Raw genomic sequence first — 22,936 nt, 5'->3', positions numbered from 1 at the left:
TGGAGGAAGCAATCTGTTTCTATTCATAGTAAACTCTTGTGAGAAGGGTCCCTGAAGAGGGATGCAGAAGGGTGTTGTGGAGGGAGGTAAGGAGGTAAAATGGATGGAGTACCCAGCTCAAACGATCTCTAGGACCCGTTGGTCTGAAATTATATATTCCCAGGCACTTCAGAGTGCTGCCAATCAGTGGCCAAATGGGTGTGGAATGATGGTTGGCTGTGTCAGTTGGGGGGGGGGGAGTACTTTGACCTGTCCATCAAAACAGCTTAGACGTAGAGGGCTAAGATGAAGATTGTGGGTCAGATGGTTTGCATTTAGGAAATTTCCCTTTCTTTCTTTGTGGCTTGTAGTGGCACTGAGGTTAGTACTGAGGCGCATTTGGTCTATGCTGGAATTGGGGACTAAATTGTCTCTTTTGTCCCAGTATATAGCTACCCAGTGACTGCAGGCTAGCCCTGCAGTCCCCCAGGGTATGAAGGGAGGCATCAGTCTTCTCAGTGAAGAGCTTCATGCCCTCAAATGGAAGGTGCTTAACCATGGACTGTACCTCCTTTGGGAAACCCAACAAAAGGAGCCATGATGCCAGAAGTGGAGATGGACCTAGCTGCTGTGTTGAAGGCAGATTACAGCAATATCTTTGGCACTAACTGGCCCTCCTGGATAATGGTCTTAAATGAGTCATGATATGCTTCTGGCATTGTCTCAATAAAGTCATTCAGTTTTATATAATCATATTTCACCATGAGGGGCTAATAGTTGGCAATACAGAATTGTAGGGTGCCTGAGGAGTACGCTTCTCTGCCGAAAAGGTCAAGGCACTTCCAATCCCTATTGTAGGGAGTAGCTCTTGACTGGTGTTGTGAGCCACAGGAGTTGAGATGGAGTCCACCACATTGGAGTTGGATGGTAGGTGGGAAAATAGGAATTCAGATTCCTTGGCAGGGATGTAGTAATTTTTGTCAGCTTGCTTGCAGGTTGGCGCCATCGATCCTGAGATTTGCCACACTGTCTGTCGGGTCTAACATGGTCTCATTAATCAGGAGGGCAATCTTTGAGGAGGATGAAGAGTGGATGATGTCAAGGAGTTGATGGTAGGTGTTCTTGACTTTTTCCAATGGTATCTGGAGTGTTTCTGCCACCTTCTTCGCCAACTCCTGGAAGAGACGAAAGTCGTCTGCCAAAGATGGTGGAGGAGGCATGATGGCTTCGTCTGGAGAGGAGTATAGGGTCCTTGGTGTCACTTCCTCCTCAGTACCGGTTTCCTGTTTCTCTATGTCTTGAGATGGTTCTGAAGCCTTGGATGCTGCAGCCAAGGGAGTGTGCCTCCAAGGTTTCTGGGCGAGGCTCAAAGCTTGAGAGGCTTATTGGTGTTGTGCCACGCAAGGGTCCCAATATGGCCACTGGAGTGGTCATGGCACCCCTGGGTGGCCATACCAAGGTGGGGCCATCTGTGACTATATCCTTGGGCTCTGTTGGTAATGAGCACCATATGGAGCTTGGGAGGAGTACTGCAAAACTACCTCTTCTGGCTCACTACAAACTAGGAGGCTAACTAACTACAGAAATGCAGATTAAAGTAATAGTCCTAGTGGACTGCAAATAGCTCTGTCTTTAGCCAGCGTGGTTGAGAAGAAACTGAAGGGGGTTAAGGCCACGCGCGCTGGCTAGCCTCGTGGGGCAGCACGAGGAGAGACAGTGCATGTGCAGGCCTAACGGACACTGCTACCAAAGTTCTCCGATCAGCAGTGCAGGGACACAAACACACCTACAATGGAGCCCCTATAGGAACACTACTCAAAGAAGAACTGAGGGTGGTTCACCTATGCAGCTCTATATGGTTACGGTGCAGGGCAAAAGGCTGCATGGGTCACATGCACGGTCAGAAAGAACACTGCTAACTAAAATCTCGGATCTGAGGAACATGGGGTTCATGCACACCTAGAGTGGAGCACCCATGGGGACAATACTCGAAGACCAACAGGTTATATGAATCATTTTTCTGCTGCCAAAATCATCTTTCTGCTACTCAATGTGACTTCAATCCTTCAGCCAACATTCAAGCAGCAGCACAGGGTTGAAAAGACTGAGAGATTTGGTGAGAAAGAAGATGTGCAATTCTCTCACACACAAAAAAAATAAAAAAAATAAAGCATGCTGTATGAATTTATAACCATTTGTTATGTACACTATCAACAGAGTTAATTTATTAACTTATGCACTGTTCCTGCTGTAATTTTGAGATGTTCAATTGTATTATTTTTTTGATCTTATGAACTCCTCAATCCCCAATTGGTTAATAAAATACGAGTTCTGCTGCATTCCTTTTGTCTGTTTTGTTTATATAGTTGACGTGCTACATGTGGCAATGACTGCATTTTACAACAGGTTTGTACAGTGCCAAACAAAAAGGGGCCCAACACTGACCACAGCCTTCAGGCACTACTGTAATACAAATAAGTAATAGTAATAATAAGGTGGTTCCTGTAAGCTATTCGTCTTCTCTGCCTGCTCCCACTGTGGCCCTTAACAAAGCTGGCTATGGGAGCAGCTCACATACACAGGGCTTGTTTGCCTGCCAGAACAAGGGACTTTTCTCTGCTGCCATAACTCTGTTGATGTCAATAGAGTTATGCCAGAGAAGAATTTGTCTCTATCTGTGTTCACTATCTGTGTTCACAGTCTTGCTACAGCTTTTCCAATAACTAAACATCTGTTTAGCAGTGTTTGTCCATAGTACGTCTTTAGCACATGGCTAATATTTGATTTTGGTACCTGGATCATTTTGGTGTGAATGCCTTGTCCCATTTCAATTCCACCATGAGTTAGAAGCACAGAACCATCCATATAGATATGAACCAGAGCAGCAGCCTAAAGAGAGAGAGCAGAAATGGACTACTGAGTGCTGTTACTACCCTATGATTTAACGGAAAAAGGATCTGCATTTAACATGGGGCAATGCATCAAAAGCAGAAGGGATGGCGCCTTGAAGTGCATTGTGATTTTAGATGCTATAACCTTATCTGCCGAGACAGAATCAGAGGCCATTTGGAATTCCAGCATCAGCTCTGTCTCTACATTAAACTTCAAGTGAGGAGATATCAGTTTATGGAGGTTTGTTTCTCATGATGTTAGGAACACAAGGAAAGAAACTGAACTACATGGAATCATAGAACTGGAAGGGACCTTGAGAGGTCATCTAGTCCAGTCCCCTGCACTCATGGCAGAACTAAGTATTACCTAGACCATCCCTGACAGGAGTTTGTCCAACCTGCTCTTAAAAATCTCCAATGATGGAGATTTCACAACCTCCCTAGGCAATTTATTCCAGTGCTTAACCACCCTGACAGTTAGGAAGTTTCTCCTAATGTCCAACCTAAACCACACTTGCTGCAATTTAAGCCCATTGCTTCTTGTCCTATCCTCAGAGGTTAAGAAAAACAATTTTTCTTCCTCCTCCTTGTAACAACCTTTTACGTACTTGAAAACTGTTATCATGTCCCCTCTCAGTCTTCTCTTTTCCAGACCAAACAAACCTAATTTTTTCAATCTTCCCTCAGAGGTCATGTTTTTTAGACCTTTAATTATTTTTGTTGCTCTTCTCTGGACTCTCTCCAAGTTGTCCACGTCCTTCCTGAAATGTGGTGCCCAGAACTGGACACAATACTCCAGTTGAGGCCTAATCAGTGCAGAGTATAGCAGAAGAATTACTTCTCATGTCTTGCTTACAACACTCCGGCTAATACATCCCAGAACGATGTTCGCTTTTTTGGCAACAGCGTTACACTGTTGACTCATATTTAGCTTGTGGCCCACTATGACCCCCAGATTCCTTTCCGCAGGACTCCTTCCTAGGCAGTCATTTCCCATTTTGTATGTGTGCAACTGATTGTTCCTTCCCAAGTGGAGTACTTTGCATTTGTCCTTATTGAATTTCATCGTATTTACTTCAGACCATTTCTCCAGTTTGTCCAGATCATTTTGAATTGTAATCCTATTCTCCAAAACACTTGCAACCCCTTCCAGCTACATAGTCTAGTCATTTCTAAAAATGGCTAGAGTCATCACATTTTTGCATAGCAATTATATGCTTTAATAAGGCATCCCCCTATCTGACATGCTCTCCTGTAGCAGGTTGCCACATATCAAGTGTGCCTTCCTCAGTTTCCCCTTAGACTAGCCATAAAAAGAACAGTCTCTCTTACTGTCAAATTCAAAGTCTCACCTCTGGGCATAATTTATTCATGTACATGTAAGACCCCTCATGGTAAAACTGTTCTCTTAATTCCCACAGTAAAATATATCAAGGTACAGTGATTTTCCATTCCTCTCTCCAGGACCATCACTTCCAGGTCATCCACACGTGAGTCCACCAGCACTTGGCTCTCAGTTCCTTTCTGTCCTTGTTCCAGAGCCCCACACTCCCAGCCATCCACATGAGTGTGATCAGTCTCATGATTCTTCTACCCAACACACAGTCCAATGATTCAGCCCTTTTCAGCCTCCCAGCGCTGGCTCTATGGCTCAGGAAGATTAGCAGGCCAACTCCTCTGCTAGTCTCCTAGCTTTTAGCCCTCTTCAGTCTCCTGGGACTGGCCCCTCTGCTGGTCTCCTAGCCAATTCCTCCCTATTCCCAGGCAGGGACTGGAAACCTTTCTGTTCTCTGCAGTGTCCTTGTCTCTCCCAGGCAGCTGCCACCTGCTGCTTTTATTGCTCTGCTTTCTCAGGCATTTCTCTGGATCTGACTCACCAGATCTCCAACTCACCTGGTCTTCTCCCCTCTAGGGTTCAGGTGCTCTCTGAAGCCTAAATGGGTGTCAACTGACTGTCACCCTGTGACAGATGTTTATATAAAAACATTGCTGCAAGTTCTATTTTCTCTCTTGTTAATGTTTTCAAGCCTCTGGACTTTTTGGGGAGCCATGAATTGGATAGACTGACAGTACTGGTCAGAGCCAGTTGAGTCCTGAATGGGGTTTCTTTCCAACCCCCACAACTCAGCCATAAACTGCATCACAGTCTGCAATAGACCCTGTGAATAAAATGTTGAGGAGAGGCTGCAAATTGGGTGTGACATTCTGTCACCTTCTGGATTGATTTATTTTTCAGTGTATAAAAGGTGCTTATCGAACAAGATCTGAACACATCCCCAACATTAAACATACCACACAAGTCATCAATATGTATTAAATCTCCTCCTCCAACTCTCTTTTCCTAACGCTTACCCCCCATGACCTGCAAATGATAAGCATGAAAAAGCAGCTTTCCCTAGTGCCCAAAGTTCAACAGGCTTGGGTTCAGGGGGGAGAAAATTCTAGAGGTGAGAACACTTTGAAGACAATGTCTTGCCTTCAGTACCCAAAAACTTAAACTTAGACACTGGTAGTAAATGGCCTTCATCTGTTCTTATCCTATGTAGTATGTTACAGGGAAGCTAGCCATGGCTCAAACTACATGGGCTTTACAGATCAAAATTAACACCTTTGATTGCACCTGGAAGTGACTCAGAAGCTGATGCAGCCTATGGATAACAGGTGTTAGGATGTGGACAAGTATTCATCTGGGATTAAAGTTACGGTATATTTTTTGTTATCTAAACTAGGTAAAATTTAGCCTTCCAAGGGTGAAAGGCTTAGGCCATTGTGTTAGTCAGCATTTTTAAAGCTGCTTTAAAGCCAACTGACCTGACTTAGAAAACGCGTGAACAAGCCAAATGGAAACTTCATGGGAATAATGGCAATCCCCTTCTTCTTCCAGTAATTTTGCTTGTTAAATTCTTCCACAGCTGTTTTCCTGCTGTAGTATTCAGACTTCTCCATACATTCATTCCAACACCTTACCAGGTTCTCTGGATCAAGCTCTTGAAAGTAGCATAATTGTTCAGTTTCTTTGTACATGTTTATTTCTCTAACCTGAAACAGGAGAATTAACCCAGATCATACAATCTTCATAAAAGCAGACTACTACTTTTGGGATTAGCGGTCAAATAGTAAGCAAAATGCATTCTTGAGTATTTTCATGATTACTCATGACAAGCTGGGTAAAGCATGACAGTGGGGCCATATTATTCATTTTTGAAAGCAGTCAAACTCTGAGTGCGAAATATTTTAAAATTTTAGCACAATTTCATCCAGAAAGTCATACCCACAATGTTTTGTTTTGTTACTCTCATCTTTAAAATATTTTAGTCATTCAATCTGGAAACAGACAAAATACCATGTGACTCAGGTGACCAGTCACAAAATCAAGAGTAACTAGTAGCAACAAACACTTTGTAGTGAATTCGGGACTTGTAAACGATTAGTTCTGGCTAGTCAGCCAACCCAGGAGTTCTCAAATATTTCATTGTGTGGGCCACACTTTAACACAGGTTGCACAGTACAAAAGAGTAAAAAAAAATAAACTGTTTCATTTCAATGCTAATAATCCTTTTTCCTTACCTTTTCTGGTGATAAATCACTTTTGGCTGCAATGGCTGTTATCCAGGATTCTGTAATCAGTCCTGACTGTGGGAAACCAAAACCTCGGAACGCTGTGTTTGACGGCAAGTTCGTCTTGCAGGCGCGACTGCAGCACCGCAGGTTGGGAATCTTGTAAGCATTATCCATTTTTAGTAAGACTACCTCTGCTACCTTGAGTATGGGAACAGGTACAGCTAAACATCAGAACAGCTCTTCCCTTAAAATTACATTCACATTTAAACTAATAAACATTCCTCCTCTTAGAGAAAGGACTTGGACTTGAGACAATTCGGACAATAGAAGAATATTTTAAGCTTTTATTTTTTTATTTTTAAAGTTTCTATAAATCCTATGTAACAAGAATACTCTACACTCATTACATCTACATTTCCCACATAGCATGATCTTACATTTCAATAGTTTTGTTAGCATATGCAAGGAACGTAGTAGACACAATAGCAGTTGATATATAATTAGTGAGCTACAATAGTCGCTCCATAGTTAAGGCTGCAAATGAAATTCCATTATAAGCCTGATTTTGGCCTAAGTCTAAAAATTTACAAAAATTCATATAAATCTAAAAAACTGTAGTTTAGATCTGGGCCTGAAGCAAAAATTTTCCACATAATTTGAAATGAACTGGACAAAGGGATCTAAGGATGTGCAGAGTTAAAGTTCATTTCTCAAAGAAGCCACCACTACAAAAGTCTTTTAACTTTGGTTTTTGTTTTCATATTTGTTTATTTTTCTACAAACCTGAAAAAAAAAACACCCAAACCCCACAAGAGAGAAAACTTTGTTTACTGGACTGTCCAGGCTGGGTTCTAATACTCAGCACCAAAACGTAGTTGATTAAACTCTACCTTTAAAAAAATGATAAACTGTTTTAGTTTAATGCATAACCAGGAACTGTTGGTTCCCCCACATGAAGTGTAGAGAAGTGTAACCATAGTTCTGCATTTCCTGGGTTTCTAAAGCATAAGGGTTTGTTTTTAATACTAATATTCTTGAAAGATATTACTGCACTCCCATCACAGAGAAGAGCCTGCAATCTTAACTTTGCTATAACGAAACTTTCAATATGATGATAAATTAAAACATTATTCACAGAATATAGGTAACCCTAATGCCCCATGGGCAAATTTTGGCTTTGAATGTGCAAATAACTCCTATTGATGTCAGCAGAAATGGCGCATATATATCCAATGGGACAACTGGTCTTTAAGAATCGAATTGCTACTGGGTGTGGTGTCTATCTATCTATATAGTCAGCGGTAACAGGTATATGAATTCAAATGTACAATTGGGGGACAATGGGGAAAGGAGGGAGGGCTAAGTAGTATCTGTGTGAAGACTGAATTATCCTGCTGAGTGTGAGTGAAAGACTGCTGGCAATCTCAGGTAGTTTTTAATATTCTAAGCACTATGGAGATTTTCCCATTGTCAGAACCTTCCAGATTCCCTGTGGCCATAAAATGATTGTGCAGACTGTGGGGCATAGGACATTTGTGGGGAATAGACTATTAGCTACCACCATAACTTGAACATAACTCTGAGTAATATTCCATTAAGAGAATGTGTGAGGAAATGCCAAAAGGGAACACTGAGCTAGGTCAGGAGAGGTAGTTTCTCTTATGGGGGCCTTTTCCGACACACACTCAGAATCCCCACAACACAGGCTAGAAGGACAATCCTACAAGAAGTGAGCCAAGGAACCTGACCTTCCACAATGTTTCCAGCAAACAATTCCTCCCATGTTATGACTAGAAAATCTGCCCCTTTATAAAACCCTTACCAGAATAGAGTCATCAGGCGTGCATCCTCCATTAATATAGTATTTGGCATCTGCAGCCATGATCCTACCATCATTCATGAAGCCAACCTAAAATGGATTAATACAGATGTCTTAGACTTGTTCAGTCCTTGAACTACTCTTTACTTGTCCCACCACACAGTACAGAAAGTATAAATACAAACATTACCATCATCTCTTTTTTCCAACACCAAGGTTGAGCAGGGCTGATCTTACTCATTTTGTCAGTTTTTTGGTTTAAGAAAGTACATATACAGCCAGCAACCTCAAGTCTAGGCAGCCCCTTTCTGTTCACTACTCACTGAGAGTACCTGGGTTGTACCATGAGAAAGTTGGAGAGAGACATTGGGTTTGTGGCCTGGTCAGGTTGCTGCTCCCACCACGGAGTTGGCCCTGTCAATGTTTCACTTGCCAGCAGAATCTGCTAGCAGGAATCTACTCACTGTATGCAACCCTCAAGTACAAACAGGTTATACATTTTGCAACTAAATGTCAGTTACACAATTAAGGCTATATTGTGCCACTAATTTTTAAGCAAAACGCTGTTGAACCCATGGGGAAATGGGTTGTTAAGCAACAGACTTTCCAAACTCCCAGTTGTGACCTGTATCAGTCCAGCACATACCACAAGTTTCTTTTGTCTAGCAATGTGCACCTCAGTGGAATGGGATGTTGCTGGAAAGTCTAATGTCTTCCTGTGCCTTCCCCTGGAGATGGCTGATTAGTGTGCTGTGCCACAATCAGTAAATGCTAATGTTTAAAGTGAAGTTCTATTCTGAGAAGTGATTGTAAAAAAATGGCACCTTCTTATTCAGCAGATCTGCAGCTTGGTTCTTGCTCTGGGCAGGCCGCAGACTATACCCTTTGAACCCACTGACCAAAAACCCCATAACTCACCTGAGCTGTAAATGGTGTTCTTCAAGCTGCGTTGCACATGTCTATTCCACATTAGGTGTGGGCACTCAGTACATTGTAGCTGGAGATTTGCAGTGTACATGCCCCGTGCATCCTCATATATTCAGTCAGGGGCACAAAGGGAAGAGCTTCCCCAACCCACTCCAGTGCCTTCGCACTGGATTCATAATGATCATTGACTCCAAAGTAGAGGGGAAGGAGGGAATGCTGTGGAATAGACATGTGCAACACATCTCAAAGAACAACAGTTACATACAGGTAAGTCACTTTTTTCTTCGAGTGACTGGAGTGTCTACTCCACATGAGATGACTCTCAAGCAGTACTGCACAGAGGATGAGCTCAGAGGTTACTGAAACAGCAACTGCAGAACAGCCTTTCCAAAGCCTAAATCATCTCTGGAGGCTGATGCTATGGCATAATGCCTGGCAAATGTGTGTCCTGAAGACCAAGTCATGGCTTTGCTGATAGCAGCAGCTGGAACATTGTTTAGGAAAAGCTACTGTGGCTTGTAGAATATTCTGACAGTTTCAAAGGTAGCACAGATTTGACAATGTCATAACACAAAGATATGCAAGAGGTAATCCAACTGAAAATCCTCTGTGCTGGAACCGCTAGTCCTCTCATCCTTTCCGCATAAGAAACAACCAAACAAGATGAGGAGTGGAAGGGCTTAGTCCTGTTCAAATAAAAGGTAAGGGTCCAGTGAACTTCCAGTTTATGAACTCTTTCCTCATCCTTGTCCATGTGTGGCTTGGGAAAGAAAGTAGGTAAGTGATTGGTCTGGTTGAGATGGGAATCTGAGACTATCTTTGTCAGGAATGTGGGGTGAGGTCTCAGAGAAACCTTCTCTTTATAAAAAATTGTATAAGTGCCTGAAATTTTCCAGCTCTCCTAGCACATGTGAAGTCCACTAGAAAAGCTACCTTAGCTGATAAGTATGAAAGGGCTCATCAAACTAAAGGTTAAAAGGGTTGACCCATTAGCGCTGATGACTCCAAAGTTCAAATTCCAGGGAGAAGATGAATCTTTCAGTGGTGCATGAAGCCTGCTTATTCCTTTTAAAAATCAGATTGTCACAGGGTTAGAAAATACAGACCGACCTTGGACTGGAGGGTGAAAGACTGACAGTACTGGCAGGTGCATTTTCAGAAAACTGACTGACAGGCCTGTCTCTTTCAGATGAAGCAAATACTCTAGAACATCTTGAGCCTCGGTCTCTGAAGAGGGTATATTCTGTGGCTTGTGCAGAGCAAGAACCATTTCCATTTGTGCAGGTAAAGGATCCTGGTGGACTGTTTCCTGCTGTTCAGTAAGATGTTCTGGACTGCCAGTGAACAAACCTTTTCCTCAGAGTCTAGCCAGTCAGCAGCCATGTCATGAGGGTTGGGATGTAAAAGGTGGCAGTGACTCTAGAATACAATGTCCTTGTTCTGAGGTAGAACCAGAAACAGCTGAACTGATGACCTCTAGAGATCTGAAAACCACTGCTGCGTTGGCCACGCGGGTGCTATTAAGATGTGATGAAGTGGGAATGTTCTTAATGTTTTCTTCAAATACTGTGTGGGTGCCTCAGTTTCCCCTATGCCTTTCTTAAGTATCTAGGTAGTGGGATAGGGGTGTGTGATTGTTCCAGAGCCCTAGAGGGTGAGTGTGATGCTATCTGCACAGAGAACAGCCAACACTCTGTCTCCTGGCAACTAATGGCCTGCATCCCTCCCTTGCAAAGGTGCCAACTGAAGGTGTTGGAGAACAAAGAGATCAGGTGGCCTCCTGGCCCGGGAAAGAGACAAAGGCCAAGGGGGGGCTTCAGTTTAGAGCTGGCTGGGGAAATGGAGGGAGGCCCAGAACTGGGTTCTGGGCTCCCTAATTCCCCCATGATGGACCTGACTGAGGGGTCCTGTTCTCTGTACCTACAAGCTCTGATTTAGACAGTGTTCCTGTTGTCTAATAAACCTTCTCTTTTACCGGCTGGCTGAGAGTCACACCTGACTGTGGAGTTAGGGTGCAGGGCCCTCTGGCTTCCCCAGGAGCCCCACCTGTGCGGACTCGCTGTGGGAAGCACACGGTGTGAAAAGGGGATGCTGAATGCTCCGAGGTCAGGCCCAGGAAGGTCGAAGCTGTGTAAGCTTCTTGCCCTGGAGACAGTCTGCTCACAGAGAGGAGGCTCCCCCAGAGTCCAGACTGGCTTCGTATGGAGTAGTTCCGGAGCATCGCCCAGGGACTCCGTGACATAAGATCATTGTGGCATGGTTCTGTTTCAATGTGAAGATTACCGTGGGAATCAAAGGAACAAGAGGGAAAACATACAACAAACATGACATCCATTGGAGCAAGAAGGCGTACGTGAGTGACCCTAGGCTGTGACCCACCCTGGAGAGGAACTGATGGCACTTTCTGTTCTGCTTCATGGTGAATAAATCTATGGTGGGTTTCCCCCAGGCCTGGAAGACAGCTTTTACTACATTGGTTCTCAGAAACCAATAATGGCCTGCTGAACCGCCTGCTGAGGTGGTGAGCCATGCAATTCTGAAGACCTGGCAGATGAGACACTGAGTATTCTCTTGTTCAGAATGCAGAAATTCCACTGCCTGACAGCCTGTTGGCAAAGCTGATCAAATCCCTGTCTGTTCAGGTAGAACATTGCTGTAGAATTGCCTGTTACGATGTGCACACCCTTGCCCCTGATTTGATGTAAAGAGTCTTGACATGCTTAGAGAATTGCCCTCAGTTCCAGCACATTTATGTGTAAAGATAACTCTTCATCTGTCTACAGGCCTTAAGCCCGGAGAGCCCCCAGATGTGCACTCTGATCTAAGGAAGACACATATGTATGCAACTTGGAACAAATTTTGAAAGAGAAAGTAGTTAAGGACTTAGTAGTTAACAGTAATTGGGATAAAATACGATATAGTTTTATAAAAGGTAGATTGTGCCAGACCAACGTGATCTCCTTCTTGGAGAAGATAACTGATTTTTCAGACAAAGGAAATGCAGTAGATCTAATCTACCTGGATTTCAGTAAGGCATTTTATATAGTTCCACATGGGAAATTATTAGTTAAATTGGAGATGAAGGGGGTTAATATGAGAACTGAAAGGTGGAGAAGGAACTGGCTAAAGGGGAGACTACAAGGGGTCACACTGAAAGGAGAACTGTCAGGCTGAGGGATGTTACTAGTGGAGTTCCTCAGGGACTGGTCTTGGGACCAATCTTATTTAACATTTTTATTACTGACCTTGGCACAAAGAGTGGGAATGTGCTAATAAAATTTGTGGGTGACACAAAGTTGGGAGGTATTGCCAATACGGAGGAGGACTGGAATATCATACAACATGATCTGGACAACCACGTAAACTGGAGTAATAGAAATAGGATGAAATTTAATAGTGCAAAGTGCAAGGTTATGCATTTAGGGACTAACAACAAGAATTTTTGCTATAAGCTGGGGACATATCAGTTGGAAGTGACAGAAGAGGAGAAAGACCTGGGTGTATAGGTTTCAGAGTAGCAGCCGTGTTAGTCTGTATTCGCAAAAAGAAAAGGAGTACTAGTCTCTAAGGTGCCACTAGTACTCCTTTTCTTTCTGGGTGTATAGGTTGATCACAGGATGACTATGAGCTGCCAGTGTGATGTGGCCATAAAAAAGGATAATGCAGTCCTAGGATGCCTCAGTTGAGGTATTTCCAGCAGAGACAAGGAGGTGTTAGTACCATTATACAAAGCACTGATGAGACCTTGTCTGGAATACTGTATGCAATTCTGGTCTCCAATGTTTAAGAAAGATGAATTCAAACTGGAACAGGTGCAGAGAAGGGCTACAAGGATGATCCGAGGTATAGAAAACCTACTTTACGAGAGGAGACTCAAAAAGCTTGGCTTGTTTAGCATAACCAAAAGAAGACTGAGGGAAGATGATTGCTCTCTATAAGGTGCCATGGGCTAAGAGGGAAGGCCCTCTCATGGATCAGTAACTGGTTAAAAGATAGGAAACAAAAGGTAGGAATAAATGGTCAGTTTTCAGAATGGAGAGAGGTAAATAGTAGTGTCCCACAGTGGTTTGTACTGGGACCAGTACTGTACAACATATTCATAAATGACCTGGAAAAGGGGTAAATAGGTGGCAAAATTTGCAGATGATGCAAAACAACTCAAGATAGTTAAGATAGATTGCAAAGAGTTACAAAGTGACAAAATTGGGTGACTGGGCAACAAAATGGCAGATGAAATTCAATGTTGATAATGGCAAAGTAATGCAAAGTAAGTCCCCAATTTATAGCAAAAACATAATCCCAATTTATACATATAAAATGATGGGGTCTAAATTAGCTTTACCACTCAAGAAAGAGATCTTGGAGTCATTGTGGATAGTCCTCTGAAAACATCTACTCAATGTGCAGCGGCAGTCAAAAAAACCTAAAAATGTTGGGAATCATTAGGAAAGGAATAGAAAATAAGACAGAAATATCATATTGCCTCTATATAAATCCATGGTACACCCACATCTTGAATAATGCATGCAGATGTGGTTGCCCTGTCTAAAAAAAAAAAAAAAAAATTGGAATTGGAAAAGGTTCAGAAAAGGGCAACAAAAATGATCAGAGGGATGAAACAGCTTCTATATGAGGAGAGATTAATAAGACTGGGACTTTTCAGCTTGGAAAAGAGACAACTAAGGGGAGATATGATAGAGGTCTATAAAATCATGACTGGTGCGGAGAAAGTAAATAAGGAAGTGTTATTTACTCCTCATAACACAAGAACTAGGGGTGAAATTAATAGGCACACGTTTAAAACAAACAAAAGGAAGTATTTCTTCACACAACGCACAGTCAAACTGTGGAACTTTGCCAGAGGATGTTGTGAAGGCCAAGCCTATAACAGGGTTAAAAAAAAAACTAGATAAATTCATGGAGGACAGATCCATCAATGGCTGTTAGCAAGGATAGGAAGGGATGGTGTCTGTAGCCTCTCTTTGCCAGAAGCTGGGAATGGGCAACCGGAGATGGATCACTTGATAGTTACCTGTTCTGTTCATTCCCTCTAAAGCACCTGGCATTGGCCACTGTCGGAAGACAGGATACTAGGCTAGATGGACCATTGATCTGACCCAGTATGGCCATTCTTATATTCTTATGCAAATATATCAGAGGGATAAGTACCAGAGAGGGAGAGGAGTTATTTAAGTTACCCGCCAATGTGGTCACAAGAACAAATGGGTACAAACTGGCCATCAACAAGTTTAGGTTTGCAATTAGATGAAGGTTCTTAACCACCAGTGGAGTGAAGTTCCGGAACAGCCCTCCCAGAAAAGCACTGGGAACAAAAAACTTCATTGGTTCTGTGGCCTGCAGGATGTCAGATTAGATGAGGACGATTGTCTCTTTTGACCTTAAAGTCTATGAGTCTGTGACAAGAGCATGGTGGGAAGGGGAGGTGAGAAAGATACTCTGGTAGATATTAGAATGGTTTCTCCACCAGTCCAATAAGGACAGAACCCTGACATGTGAATCAGCATGTCCAGTAGGTATCTTGATTGACAATAGACAGACTTCAACCATCCCTGCAAGCACCTCTGGCAAAGTCTGGCATGTTGAGTTACGTACATTCAAAGGCCATATGCCCCAAAAGCCTCAGACAAGTTCTTAAAATAGTCTGAGGGTGGGATTGGAGGGAGTTGCAAAGATCTAGAATAACCTGAAACCTGGCCTGTGGAAAAGAAGCCATTTCCACCGCTGAACTGAGTACTGCCCTAATTAATTTGATTCTGGGTAAAGAGTTGATTTGTCCTTGTTTATAGCCAGGCCCAGCTAGCTGAACAGAGACTGGATCCCAATAAGACTACCCTCCACCTGTTCCTGGAACAACCTCAAAATAACCAGTCATCCAGATACATGAATACCTTAATGCCAGTCTTCCTGAGGTGAGCTACTACCTTGGTCATGCATTTTATAAATACTCTGGGAGCTGATGATAGGCTAAAAGGAAGGACTGTAAACTGGTACTAAAAGGTCTGCCATCACAAACCTGAGGAATCTTTTGTGGCTCTGGTGGGGATAGCCACTTGGAAATAGGCATCTAGCAAATCAAGAGCAGCACACCAACCTTGCGATCCTGGGAGGACTAGTGGAGGTGTTATGCAGTCTACAAACCCCACATAAAACACAGGCAGGAAGGGGTTAAGAATCCTCCCTACCTGCAGTCAGCAAAAACTACCCCATGCTGGCTCAGCTGTGGGAAATGTCAATTATGAAGAGACAAGACCACAGCTGCTGTAGCTAATGAGGGGAAGCTCACGTATAAAGAGGGAGGAACAGGATGAGAAGTAACAGATGAGTTTAGGACTTGAAGAGGATAACAATTCTCTACCAGAGGCACTCACACCAGGCTGCCTCTGAGACACTTATAACCCTCTGGAAGTACAAGGGAGGTAGACAGAGATGAAAGCCTTGACAGCCAAAGGTTTTCTAACTCTTATGTTTATAGACTCTGCCTTTTTTTATTGATTCGATTTAAGTCAGTGTTGCCCAGGTTAAGAACTGACCAGGCTACCTTGTCCATCGCTGCTGACAAGAAGCCAGGACTTTCTATAAAAGTTTTTACTAATAATCAGGTCAGAAAGAGGCCTTGGGTGAAGTAGATGTTGTCTTCAGTAGCTGGAGGGCTGGGCTGTAACCAGAGGTGCTGTTTTTCCTTACTGATTCTGTGTTTATATAAAAACCTAGTGGTTCTTCTGTTTGAACCTGTGCACAGCAAGACCTCAAGTGTAAACCTGTGCAGAGAAACTTTGTTGGGCCAAAGACTCTTTATGCCTTCCAGTTTCCGGAGAGAAAGAAATAAAGGGAGAAATTATGGGAGGAAGAAGACATGCAAAGAGTAGAAAGAAACGAAATCAGAGATGTAGGCATGAATGAGGAGGCAGAGTTAAAGTTGGTTAGCAGACCTTACCTCTGAATTTCCTGACTAAGAGTCTCACATTAAGGCTGAATTAAAAGAGCTGTTTGCATTAATAGACCAACTAGTTAAAAACAACATTAACTAGTAGTAAGGATAAGATTTTGTCACAGAGATCACAGATTCTGTTACTTTCAGAAACCTCTGTGATATTTTCAGCTTCAGCCCTGTTCCCTGAAGTGGGATGGCTAGAGCTGTCAGCCAGCAGAGGCCCTGGAGCTGTGAGCTGCTGCGGGTGATGAGGGCTCTTGAGCTCTGAGCCACTACAGGTGGTGGGGACCCTGGAGCTCCGAGCTGCTGAGGCTTTTGTGAATTTTTGTTTATTGCTCGTGACCTGTCCGTGACTTTTATTAAAAATAACTAGGACGAAATCTTAATCTTAACTGGTGGTACTGGCAAAATCCCATTCACATAAAGTGGACTGATGGGTTGGGCACAGCATTTTTCTTCCACTTACTTTATATTTTCCAACGAGAGGGTGTCGGCCCCCTGTGACTAACATATCATCCCCCCGGTCCAGGATAAAACGAACTGCATGACCAGTTCTAAATTAAAAATGAAAAAAAGGGAAGGAGGGTTACGCTTCAGACAAAGTTATGGACGCTACTAAAAGGATGGCTATTTCCAAGGGGCCCAAATCTAGCAGAGTACAAAGGATGTGTTTAAATTTAAGCATTGACTTAAGTGCTTTGGTGAACAGGGATGGCCTGAAGCACCTGCTTAATTTTAATGGGATTACTTGCGCACAAAGTATGCGCTACTTATGTGCTTTGCTGGGTCCAGACCCATGACAGAGAATCTTCTTTTCCCTTTTTGAAAAACAGTGAGTTAACTAAGTGTAACTTTCTTGTGTAGACACTTATTTTGGTTTTAAGAATGCCTTATATCAATTTAGCTTGAGTCAGTAAGGAATCAACCTAGGCTAAATCAATATAACACTCTTAAAACCAAAATGAGTGTGTCTGCACCAGAAAGTTGCACTGAGTTAACTAAATCAAATTTGAAACTGATGTGGCAAGGTCAGTACAACCCCCATGTGTGGACAAGGTCCCACTTTGACAGGTTAGTAGTGCCCCATAAGCTTGTCAAGAGTTTTGAGAGCATTTCTGGCTGACACCAGTCTCAGCTCTGTTTAGATCGCATCACCTCAGCCCAGATTATAACCCTTGAAGAGTAGAGTTGAATATAACTCTGACAGGTTTTTGTGGCTTGTAGTATAGAGGGAGCATCTCTGGGAAGGGAAGGGAAGGGACCTGGTGGGTAATATTTATTCCTCCCCTTTTCCCTCTTACAACAGGGAGCCACACTTACTTGTTTGCTGCCACTGCAGCAACAGATGCCAACAGACCAGCTTTCCCTACTTTCCCACCGAAAGCTCCACCGATTCTTTTTACATGGCACATGATCCTATTGGCTGGAATCCCTAAACATGAGGCCACCATTTCCTGTAAAGTCAATATCCCTTTTTTTATACCATTGCAATTTTAAAGGGACCCTGTCAGCTCAATCTGGCCCAAATTTAAGTTTTGCAAAAAAAGTTTATAGAAAAGACCAAGTTATGTCTCCAGGATTTTCTTTCTAATTCCCAATGAAACATCTATTTTTCAACAAATAAATACCCCCAAACAACATGTGCACCCAAATACTGCAACAGGGAGAACCTGAAAGTGAAACTGGCTATAGACAATTGTCCAAGCTGAGAGAAATTCAGGAAGTAAGCAAAATTCATAATAAGAACATTAAATTTTTTGAATGTTTGGTTTTAATAATCTAAGGCCTTATTAGTCACAGATGAAGAAATGTGTTTGTTTCCAATATAGGGCTGATTGACATTTATGAAACACAGCCAAGAAAGAATGCAGATTTTTGTTATCAATGATATAAAAGTAACACACACAGAAAATACGAGCTGAATAATGGGCAAAATATACCTAATACAAAATCTCAGCATTTTGTTCAAAATGCATTCTGCTTTACTAGCCATCTGTGTAGCTAAGACAAGATAATTCTGCAATACTAGGTTTTAGCCCAGACCTGAAGAAGCATAGGCACCGATTTCCCCTCTGCCCAGTGGGTGCTCGACCCTCCCCACTTGGCGCCGCCCCTATCCCACCTCTTCCCACCCCTGCATGCCCTTGCCCCACCCCCGTTCCACCCCTTCCCCCAAGTCCCCGCCCCTGCCCTAACTATACTCTGCCTCCTCCCCTGAGCATGCCATGTCCCTGCTGCTCCCCCTCCCTCCTGGAAAGTCCTTAGCACGCCAAACAGCTGTTAGGCAGTTGGGGGCAGGAAGCGCTGGGAGGGAGGGGGAGGAGCAGGTACGCAGAGTGCTGGGGGGGGGAGGGGAGGAGGAGGAGGGAGGAGCTTGGCTGCTAGTGAGTGCAGAGCACCCACTACATTTTTCCCAGTGGGTGCTCCAGCCCTGGAGCACCCACGGAGTCAGCACCTATGTGAAGAAGAACTCTGTGGAGCTTGAAAGCTTGTCTCTTTCACCAGCAGAAGTTAGTTCAACAAAAGATATCACCTCACCAACCTTACCTCTCTCATGTTAGGTTTTGTGAGTTTCCCCTTTATATTTCTGGCAGGAGGCTGTTGTTACCACCCCAACTAATGCATGTACAAAGCACCTAAGAAGATGGGAGTGGAGCATGCTTAGCACTTCATAGGGAGAACTCAGTACCTTAAAGGATCGTGCCCTGGAGCACAGACTACTTTCAGAGGCAACTGAAGGGCTTTTACCCACTCCTCACCTTGGTGCCAGAGAGATCAGTGCACAGCTGATGGGTCAGCGGTGCTGAGCTGGCATGCTACTGGTGTACTGGAGGGCAATGGACATTGGATAACCCAACTGTGTAATTCACATGTTCCTACTGCATCATAAACTGTTGAAGATGGATTTTCAAACCACACACAAAGAGTCTTTAAAGAATTGCCTAAAAAGGCTCTCCATTACCTGGGTAAGTGCTGGATGCTGGGTTGACACATACACGTCCATTTCTTTATCCTCTCCTTTTGGTACAACAAGTGCACACTGAGTCTCCATGTAAAAATGTTCCTGTCCCCCGATATGGATCTCCCCTGTTCCAAAGATAAAGACTCAAGTGTTGCTGATGGGCTGGGTGGTAAAAGGGGGAGGAATGAGGAGGCTAGGCTGAGTATGCACCTTACACAAACCATAACATTCAACATACTTGACCAAGACAGCTGCTGGTGCTACTGTTGTTAAGGTGCAACCAGACAAGAGAAACCAGCTGCAGCAGGTGCAACATCTAGCATAAAAATATGAGCCAAACTCTCTGCTGGTGTAAACTGGCCCTGCTCCATTGATATCAACAGAACTGTGCCAATTTACACTACCAGGTAATCTGCCACATATTGTCAATATCAAGCTAAGCGTCTCGAGTCTGGAATGTGGAAGGCTTGAGAGTGTTGACAGGATCTCGAACCAGCTTGTGTTAATCAGATCAGGCATGGAATACAGGAATTTTTTGCGGAAGGGAAGTGCTATTCGTGGTTGTTCAGGATCAGCACCAAACAGGCCATGTCTGATGCTGGGGAAGAAAGGGAGGAATTGGTGGTTGAAAGGGAACAGACTAACTGGAGGGTAAAATCCAAATTCTGCAGGGCATATGTCAGCTGTTGTTAGTCACCTGATTGGTTTCAATTGAGCTATGACAGTTTACACCAGCTGAGGATCTGCGCCCTGCAACTCCAAAGCCCCACCATGTATTCTGGATCAACATTTCCATATTGTAGATTGTCACTTTTGTATCACAGTAAAACAGAGACAGGAAAGTCCATGATAAATAATGGTAGGATTATATTTTTTCTCATAAATTAATCAGATAGTAGTGCTGTACTGGTGTTGCCTAATAGGCACAGTACATCAGTTGCACTTAAAAGGGACATGGGAAGGAGCAATTTAAGTGCCACTCTTTGAAAGTCTGTCCCTATAAATTTTGATGAAGATTTGACAATTTCCATTTTGCCCAGATCCATTTGGCTATCAGACTTCAAACTGTCAGAAGCTCTCATAAACCTCCCGCCATCCACCCAACACATTCTGCACTTTACCTTCAAGAATTTGATCAACCGTTTCAAATGCTTCATCAACATTTCCTTGTTCTAGTCTTCTTTGTGGCTCAAAGAATGAATTGTGCTTTATAGCCTCCTGCAGTGGTGGAGAAAACACACACACGTTTGAGAATTTTAAATATTCTCTTTTTTTCCCACAGCATTTTATTACCAATATGATTGCCATGCACCTTACACAAAGATATGGGGAACTGGGTACAGAGAGTTATCAGACTACCAAATTCCATCACAGAAGTTTAGGATTTTATACATTGGACAAGAAAATGTTGCTGTGACTCAATCTTGCATTACCGATAACCTCTGCTTTCCCACAGAATGCTAGTGCAGAGGTATTTTATTAATTATACTATTTCCCCAAAGGCTGTTTGACAGCTGTCCAGTAGGACTCTCCCTAGGACAAAAAGGGAAGTCTGGTTTGTGGTGAGGAACAGAACATCTTGTAAGTGACCAAGATGGAACAGAAAGAGACTGGACTATATGGTTAAGATAGGAATAGTCAGTATGGGTTTTGCTTCACAATGCTTTTCTTCTCCTGATATGCAAGCCAGTCTCTATCACATCAGAGGAGCATACACTTCAGTCAAACTCCCCAACAGTAATGGCTACTCTAAACAAAGACAAGTTCTCAACTGCCACATAACAAAGCAAGTCTCTAATACACAAGTTGCTGGTCTGAACGAGGCTCTAAAGTATAAGTCAAAATCCGCCCTGTACTTCAACCCACTGAGATCTGTGAGAGGTTGCTAATATTTTATTTATTTAAGCAGAGAAATGGGGCAGAACAGGCCCCATTTAATTTTAACTTGCTCCTATTTATAGGCAGAGTTCCCAGATCAGGAATTCTGAATTGTTGTCATTCACTGGGTAATTCCAAGAACCGCTTTCCTGGAGCAGTTGGTACTGTCTGAAGAGAGAGCAAGAACACATCATAATCCCAGAAAGGAACAGGCAGGGGAATACTTAGATGTGAAAGATCCCTGTTTGTTACGATATGAGGAAGTGAAGATCTTCCTTAAGAACTAACTAACCAACCAAGTGCAAGTGGAAAATTGGCGAAATTCTGCTCTTTTTACATTGACATCATTGGGTATGTACTAGTATAAGTGACAGCAAAAATTTTGCCCTTAATCCTTAAAAAGATAATCCAGTTAGTCACACTTCACTTGTTATGAAAAAAAAGTAAATAGCAAGTGAAGAGTAAACAGCTGCTTTCCCTGCCCAAGATAAGTTAGTGAAAAAGCAAGAAGGATGAGGCTAATTATTACCTCAACAGTCAGGATCACCGGCTCCAGATCTTCATACTCTATCTTCACTTTTGCAGCTGCTTGTTTGGCATGAACATCTGAATCCGCAACCACACCACAGACAATCTGACCCACGCAAATTACCTGCAAAGTACCATGGAAATACTTCCAGTATTCAGATGATCCCCACATGTGGTTACTGAAATCCTGGACTCAAATGAATAGTGTTCACATTTCCCTTTCTAATTTTTGTTTTGGTTTAACCTTTTTTATTTGCTATAAACCTTCCCCTAAACCAATACACTAGTAAAAGTATCAATGTTATTTGGAATCAAGCACAGCATTTTCAAAAGTCTCTAAATGACTTGGTTCCTCAGTCCTATGGACTTCCCATGAAACATAGGCTCCCAAGTGCCTGAGTCACTTCTAAAAACGAGACTTGGGAGCTTACGTGACTGAGAAGATATCTACACTGTGATTGGAGGTGTGAGTGTAGCATGTGTAGACATATCTGAACTGACTTCAACCTACCTAGCTCACGCGCCAATAGCAGTGAAGCCACAGAAGCACAGACTTAAGTGTGGGCTGGGCTGCCCAAGTAAATACCCAGTGTGGGCTTCTGCCGCCCAGCCCACGCTGAAGCCCATGCTGCCACGGCTGCACTGATACTGGTGCTCACACTAGTTAGATTACAGCTAGCTTGGGCATGTCTACATGTGCTGCACTCAGCCCCTCACTCCCAAACTGCTATGTAGACATACCGTCAGGTTCTTTAGAAAAGATTACCCTATATCCTGACTAGTCTGATTCATCTGGTTTAAAGAGGTATGTCACAGAGTTTGGTTATTTTGATACTTAGAAAGGAAATGGAAAAAGAACTAAGAAGTTGACTCATAGAGCAGCCAAAATAATTCCCAACATACACAAGATACAAAAATTCAAGAGTCAATATTGTTCCTGTTTATTTTAATTATAAATCAAGGATCAAAGAGACATCACCAAAGAAAAATCATAGCTACTGACACTTTATACCTTATCTTTTGCGAATATAACCTCTGGATCACTGTAATAGTAGAACTCGTTTGTGGCTGGGACATCCTGAGCTGTTATAATATCAAACACTCCTGGTGCTTTGAGGGCCTCTGATGTATCAATAAATCTAGGGGGAAAGTATAAAGTAGTTAGCTCCACACAGTGTTGCATGTGAAGTAAGATGATACAATACATACATAGGCAGCCTGTGCCACAAGACTGCTCTCACACAGCTCTTTGTGGAAGCTGCTGGTCACTGTCTTTATCCTCCTTAGAGATAACAAGATCGGGTAGAGAGGAAGGGAAGGCTGTAGGTGAGCTGTTTCCCTTCCAGAAAAGGCTTGCTTTGTAATAAGAAAGTCACTGTTCCTTTCCCACATTAGAGACAGCGGAATTGTGGTGGAGATGATGGCAGTGGCTCATTTGC

The 22,936-nt window shown here is 43.1% G+C and overlaps 1 protein-coding gene across 4 annotated transcripts in view; it reads right to left on the bottom strand.

Annotated features, from left to right (window-relative positions):
• Positions 1–22,936, bottom strand: part of LOC311528240 (aldehyde oxidase 1-like) — a 76,313-nt gene that overhangs the window by 19,338 nt on the left and 34,039 nt on the right. For 3 of the 4 annotated variants that reach the window (XM_084643020.1, XM_084643017.1, XM_084643019.1), the window contains 10 exons: positions 22,510–22,636; positions 21,499–21,621; positions 20,213–20,309; positions 19,092–19,216; positions 17,450–17,583; positions 16,596–16,683; positions 8,254–8,340; positions 6,438–6,629; positions 5,682–5,909; positions 2,773–2,868 (listed from right to left, as the gene is read on the bottom strand). In XM_084643020.1, the coding sequence (XP_084499146.1) occupies positions 2,773–2,868; positions 5,682–5,909; positions 6,438–6,629; positions 8,254–8,340; positions 16,596–16,683; positions 17,450–17,583; positions 19,092–19,216; positions 20,213–20,309; positions 21,499–21,621; positions 22,510–22,636 (1,297 nt within the window). The remainder of the gene's footprint in view (positions 1–2,772; positions 2,869–5,681; positions 5,910–6,437; positions 6,630–8,253; positions 8,341–16,595; positions 16,684–17,449; positions 17,584–19,091; positions 19,217–20,212; positions 20,310–21,498; positions 21,622–22,509; positions 22,637–22,936) is intronic. The other variant, XM_084643018.1, reaches the window with a different exon arrangement.

Source organism: Lepidochelys olivacea, assembly GCF_965140295.1.
Source record: "Lepidochelys olivacea isolate rLepOli2 genome assembly, chromosome: 11".
Lineage (NCBI taxonomy): Eukaryota > Metazoa > Chordata > Testudines > Cheloniidae > Lepidochelys > Lepidochelys olivacea.
Note: the sequence above shows the minus strand (reverse complement) of the source record. Positions and strands in the feature narration are given on the sequence as shown.